This window comes from Megascapheus bottae, chromosome 1 (assembly GCF_031878675.1).
Source record: "Megascapheus bottae isolate mThoBot1 chromosome 1, mThoBot2.hap1, whole genome shotgun sequence".
In the NCBI taxonomy this organism is placed as follows: domain Eukaryota; kingdom Metazoa; phylum Chordata; class Mammalia; order Rodentia; family Geomyidae; genus Megascapheus; species Megascapheus bottae.
The window spans coordinates 15586144-15592356 of NC_143509.1; the positions used below are offsets into that span (position 1 = coordinate 15586144).

The 6213-nt window shown below is 51.1% G+C and overlaps 1 protein-coding gene across 1 annotated transcript; it reads right to left on the minus strand.

Annotated features, from left to right (window-relative positions):
• Positions 1–474: 474 nt before the first annotated feature.
• Positions 475–5532, minus strand: Miso1 (mitochondrial inner membrane subdomain organizer 1). The gene is made up of 5 exons (XM_090337951.1): positions 5408–5532; positions 3672–3731; positions 3197–3344; positions 1484–1644; positions 475–961 (listed from the first exon to the last, which is right to left on the minus strand). The coding sequence occupies exons 1-5, from the start codon at positions 5519–5521 to the stop codon at positions 560–562; spliced, it is 885 nt and encodes a 294-aa protein (XP_090194077.1). The 5' UTR covers positions 5522–5532; the 3' UTR covers positions 475–559.
• Positions 5533–6213: the final 681 nt, after the last annotated feature.

Sequence of the window (6213 nt, forward strand, 5' to 3'; positions counted from 1 at the left end):
TCTGTGCTGTTGTCCTCAGCACCCAATGACTCTGTCAACACCCCTCCTCCCTCTTTAGTGCCATGTGGGTCTCAGGGACTCTGCCAGCAGTTGGAAAGTGGTTGGGAGAAAAGACAGACCTCACACATGAGGGATGCAGTTCCTTTATTGAGAATTATGAAGCAGGTAAAACTGGAAGTGAAAATATCTGCATGAAACAAAATATAAATCTGGCCACCCCAAAAAACTAACAACGCAAAGGCAACACTTGAACTTCCCCTCCTCCAGCATAAAAGCTGCAGAGCTGCAAACGTGGTTTCACTAGCGCCCTCTTGCTTCAGAACCCTGAGGCCTTAGGTTTGAATCTGGCCATTGGAGATGGGGAATAAAAAATATTCACGATAGATACATGGCATCCCTCACCCAGTGCACAGTTTTCCTTTCATAAAAGCACTTTCCACTAACAGTGGGTTATTTACATTAATTCAGATGTTGACCATTTGGTGAAACTTCCATTTTTGACTCAGTGAACATGTGTATATATTTACAAGCTGTATGTATTCTTCCCAAGAGGGAGGCCTCAACCTTTTCTACGGAAGCGCAGACGACTTTTCAACTCCCTGAATTTCAGTACTAGGGAGAAATTATTCACACTATCTTTCCACATATCGTAAGTGCTTCTAACTTTGTCATAGTAGCTTTGGGTTTTCAAGTTGAAATCAGATCCAGAGGATTGTAAGGAACTGTCCTTTTTCCATATTTCTTTCCAGGAGTCTCTGAATTTTGCCAAATACGTTTCTTTTTCATATTCTTCTTTCCAGATTCCCTCTCCTTTTTTCAAGGCTCTGAGTTCAGCTTTAAGTAACTTTCTGTGAATTTTCCAGTAGGTTTTAGAATCAGAGTCCAGCCCTGTCACAGGAACAACTTTGCCCAGTCCTCTTCTCAAAATCTCTTCATTCAGATTCACACTAAAGTATCCACCCTTGAGCAGAAATAACAAAACTCAATTATGTCAGATTAATGTCAAAATACTCCACCATATTGTCTTACTTATGATTCAGTAATACTAGTTCCCAAAAGAAAGCCAAAAATATATATCACAAGGATCCTTTTGATATATCTAGACATAGTTTTATCTATCTATCTGGATATATACATATTATTCTAAACTCAGTAGCTTATAAAAGGCTTTTAAAAGGCTTTTATGTGTGTGCATATACTGGTGCCAGGGCTTGAACTCAGGACCTTGAGCTTCTTTTGTTCAATGTTAGTACCCTTGTGCCAAATGAGCCACAGCTCTCCTTCTAGCTTTTGGTGGCTAATGGGGATTAACAGTCTCTTCCCCACCCAGGCTGGCTTCACACTGTGATCGTCAGATCTCAGCCTCCTGAGTAGCTAGGATGACAGACACATGTGCTGGGCTGCCGTACCTCAGAGCCCCAGGCCCATGCAAAATGCTCACCCCAGGTACAAGTAGGCCAAGAACAGTGCTTCACCTACTCACTTTCTTGACTAGGAGGTAGCAGAAGAGGGCTGAGTTCTCTTTGCCCAGCAGCTGGAACCAGAGGTGCTGGGAGGGCTGCAGCTCCCTCTGTAGCCAGGCCTTCCCGGAGTCGGTGAGCTGGACCCCGGCCAGCTTGATCAGCAGCACACCACAGGGCTCCTCTGAGGGGGGACACAGAGCGGGTTTGCCTTCGGAGCAGCCACCAAAGCAAATGGTGCCAAAGCCATGTGCCGCTGCCCAGCCCCCAGGAAAACACTGGAATGTGCAGTACTGATTTAGAAATCATCAAAATCTCTACATTTATGCCCATCTTCTGTATTCACATTTTCCTTTAAAACAATACAAGGCAAGACAATGTCACTTCATTATGTTCCATGGAAGAGATTGGACTCTCTCGATCCCCAAACACGTTTCCACACCTGTACTCATAACTCTACAGATATGTACTCCAGTAAGCGTGGCTGCTGCCCCTAGAGCTAGACACTGCTTCCACTTAGAGAGGGCAGTGGCAGCTTTTGAGGAATTCTTCCTATCTAACAAGCTTCCAGACAGGGCGTTCCTAGGATGCTGCTTTGCAAAACTGACATGCAGACAGGATTTTATTAATTTATATACAAGGTAACATAATATGAAGATCTCTTTACTCAAAGCCTTTATGAAAATTTGACCAACATAATGATAGGATTAATCGATTGTCAATGGACGGACTGCTGTGTATTAACCAGGCCGGTCTCAAAACTCCTGGGTTCCAGCCATTCCCTGGCAACTGTGATAAGGAAGATGGAAGAGATGGACATAAGTGGAGGAAACAACTTCTTGAAATCTATAAAACTTATCAGAAATGAATTTTTGTTGTTGTCAGTGCTGGGGTTTGAATTTAGGACCTCAAGTTTGATAGGCTGCTACTCTACTACTTTAGTCTTTCTCCAACCATCTTTCTTCTGGTTAATGACATAGTTTTACAGATTCTTCTTGGGCTAAGATTTTTTTCTGAATCTCAGACTCCTGCATAGCTAGGCTTACAGGCCACTGAAATCAGAGCTACCAGTGACTGACTAGAAAATGAATTTTGTACATAGATATCTGATGTATAAACTTTAATCCTATTGCACCTGTTACATCCATTCTACAAATACATTAAACTGTCAGTTTGGGAATAATATAATTAAACCAGGCATGGTGGTGCAGCCCTGTAATCCCAGCACTCAGAAGGCTGAGGCAGGGAATTGGGGGCTCAAAGGCCAACTTGGCTACACTTCCAGTTTCAGTCCAGGCTGGGCTACACAGAAACAAATAAAAAATCAAGCTAATTCACAGATCAATTTGACCACATCTCTTTTCGATGATAAAGTATTTTTTCTAGGCACTGTGAAGACCAAGGTGAATAGGAAAAGCTTCCTGAGAGCAGAGGCCTCTGGTGAGGGCAGGGTGGACACCCCAGGCCTCGGGTGAGGGCAGGGTGGACAGCTGCAGGAGCGTTGTGGGAAGGAAGGGGAGGACCCATAGGGAAGTGTTGGTGGACAGAAGGAGCATGATTCTGCTTGGGAACTCAGAAGCTTGACAGAAGCACGGACAACCGGGGACAACCTGGCCTAAAGCGGCGGCCTGAGTTCCACAGGCCAAGAATTCTCCCACCGTGGGGGTCAGGAGGGCCGTGCGGGAGGGTAGTTAAGGGACCAGGCCCTCGGGGCCGCCCTACTCATGGCTACTCACGTCTCCAGGCGGAGAGCAGGGGCGCGACCACGGGCAGGTGCTCCACCTCCAGGCCGGCGTCCGTCACCCTTCGCAGGCGGCCCCGCAGCTTCACCCGCTTGCGGATGAACTCGGCCGGGACGGCGGCGGCGCTGGTGAACTTGGCGGTCTGCGGAGGGAGCACCGGGGACACGCGGGTCGGGTCAGGTCGGGACGGCACCCCTGAGCGGGGCCTCAGGCCCGAGCCACGCCCCAGCCCTCCTCTTCCAAATCCCCACACCTAGACCTGAAGGATCGCCCCTTTGCTCGCAGCCTACCATCTGAACAGATCCGCCACACACGCTTGAGGGGAGACCTGAGAGGTCCCAGGAATCTCAGCTCACTTAAGTTCTACTCTCCTTGCTGCAGGTTTGTTTGTATCCGTGGCTGTTCAGAGGAAGTGCCTGCCCTTCAGCATCTCCCCAGCTTTCCCACTTCAACTGTGGTTTCAACTCACTAGTCGAACACTCCTTAGAAATAATATTATTCCAGCTATGGCCATTCCAGTGCTGATATTCTGTGGAAAGAAAATCAACGATTAATTCTCACTGATGATGATTCACAACAGAAAGCGTACTTATTAGAAGACGGGGAAAATAAAACTGCCTTCCAGAAATCTAATGATGCGAACAATGCCTACTATTCGAATCACTGAGGGCCTATCTCTTCCCCAAACTTCAGCTTTACACTCACACATATCTTTTAGCTTTGCAATACTCTCTTCCAGACACGGCATGCACAGTCCACTGACTGACTGTACCTCTTTACCCGAATTCCCTGAAGGCATGCTTGACTCAGTACTTCTTGTACTCAACGCCAGAATAATTAGCATAACCTGCACCTATTGTGGAAATTTAAGGGTTTTGTAGAAAGACCTAGAACATACAGCATCTTGGCAAATATAAATGAGTAAATGGCTGAAGAAAAAATAATGATGTGTGAAAATTGTTTCCTTTTGGAACATAAGGAAAAACATTACAAATACTGCAACACTCTCAAAGAATAAGACTCTTTAACATTTTTCCTAGGAAAATGTAATTCCTAGGAATTACAAATTACAACTTGGTACATTAAAAAAGCAATTGAAAAATACATCTAAGGTACATTCCTGTGGTTCTGTGATAGGTTTGCCTGTGGCATCTTCTCTTATAGATATGGCTACCTTCTCGGCTCTATATCTATATATCTATCTATAATGAGGGAATTGGAGAGAACCCCACACACCTCATGCGCGCTAAGTGCTGTGCTACCCCTGAGCTATAACCCCCAGCCTCAGGTCAGTTTTTAACTTGCACTGAAATGATTTACATATCTATTCTTGCTGAACCACAAGAACGGCTGGCTTCTTTATTAATGTGAATGTTACATCCGCGTAGGTTGTGTGTATACTTATCTACCAGTTGTTAACCATACCTACAGACAAACCTAATGCTAGCAGAAGCCGACACAACTGTAAGTGTGCAGTGTGCAGACACGGCCTTGACTTCTTGCTGGTTGGCTACAGAGCATCTGCAAACACAAGTTCACCCAGCTTCCTGGCCAGGTGTTTTCTGGATCCTTCCTTTAGCCCCACCCCGCGCCAGCGAGGCCTCCAGCCTCCAGAGCAGCTTCAGTCTCCTTTCTGCATGTGGCTGTAAGCCAGGGCTGGAGTTTCCCTCGGAAGGTCCTGGGGCCCAGATGCCTCTCTGCACCCGCAGCAGGACTCCTGCGAGCCCCGCGGGTTCCCAGTGGGTGCCCCCCAGAGCCCGCCCCGAGACCCCAGAACCCACTCCGGGCCTCCCGCGGGCACCGGGGCCTCGGAGCCCACCCCGGGGCCCCACCCGGAACCGCAGAGCCCACCCCGGGCCTCCCGCGGATACAGCTATTGGGTGCGCCTGCTTCCTACTAGAACCGTGTAGGCGCGGGTGTGCTCCGGGCCGGCGGGGACCAGGCCGAGCCAGCGCGCAGCCGCGCAGCCATTCCCGTGCCCAGGGATCGGGGCGGAGCGGGGCGGGGCGGGGGCCGGGGTAACTGCCGAGTAGGGGGGCAGGAGGGGGAGGAGGGCGCGCTGGCGCCGCCCCGGGCCCCCGACTCCGCGGCCCGGCCTCCCACGCCCCCGACCCCGGCGCTCGGGGCGGCTCCGCCGAGCTGAGCTGGAGGCCCTGCCCGTCCCCGCCGCAGCGCCGCACCCCCCGCGCCCGCCCCACCGCGTACCCGGACCAGGCGCAGGTGGTCGTCTGCCCACTGCGAGGCCCGCGACACCAGGTTGGGCGCCGCGCCGCCCCCGCCCGAGGCCGGCGGCTCGGGGCCCGCGGGCCGCTCCGCCATGTTGCGCCTCCGCCGGCGGCGCCTGGGCGCCGCGCGGGCCGGAAGCGCGGGGTTCGAGGCCCGCCGGGCGGGCGGGGCGGCCCGGGAGAGCCCAGGCCCGCGCGGGCAGCTTTCCCGAGGGTTGTGGTATTAAAGCGCCTTTATGGAAACCACGGAGACACGGTTCCCCGCGGTTCTCCCGCCTCCGGAGCCCAGCCTTGCGCAGCCGGTGCGCTCGCGTCCACCCTGCTCGTGGGCAGAGCCTTACGAAGATCTTGGCCATGACAACCTGTTCTTTCCAGTCCTGGCTTGAGCTCAGGGCCTGAGCACTGTCCTTGGACTTTCTCAAGGCTAGAGCTCTACCGCTGGAGCCTCAGCACCACCTCCAGCCCTTTTCTATGTATGTGGTACCGAGGAATCGAACACTTTTGACATGGATTTTGTTCTTGAAAGTCTGGCCCCCGCCCCTCCTGTGGATCCTCACAAATACAGAGAAAAGCTCTAGCACTTAGCTAAACCCCAACCCCTCGCTCCTAATTCTTGCAAAGGGGTCAAAGGCTGAGCCCCTGCATAGCTAAGCTAACAACTGTGAGCTCCTGATGCCTGGCTATTTTTGTGTGCACTGCTAAGGGGCCTGAACTCAGGACCCCGGATGCTGCCTTGAGCTTGTGCTCAAGGCTGGTTGGTGCTCTACCATTTGAGCCACGGCTCCA

Excerpts from the sequence above, each read along its gene's own strand:
- Miso1 (XM_090337951.1), bottom strand. The coding sequence starts at position 5,521 with ATGGCGGAGCGGCCCGCGGGCCCCGAGCCGCCGGCCTCGGGCGGGGGC. Across the intron at positions 1,645-3,196 it reads CCTGCTCTCCGCCTGGAGAC|AGGAGCCCTGTGGTGTGCTG; the intron begins GTGAGTAGCCAT and ends GTCCCCCCTCAG. Across the intron at positions 962-1,483 it reads GCTACCTCCTAGTCAAGAAA|GGTGGATACTTTAGTGTGAA; the intron begins GTGAGTAGGTGA and ends TTTCTGCTCAAG.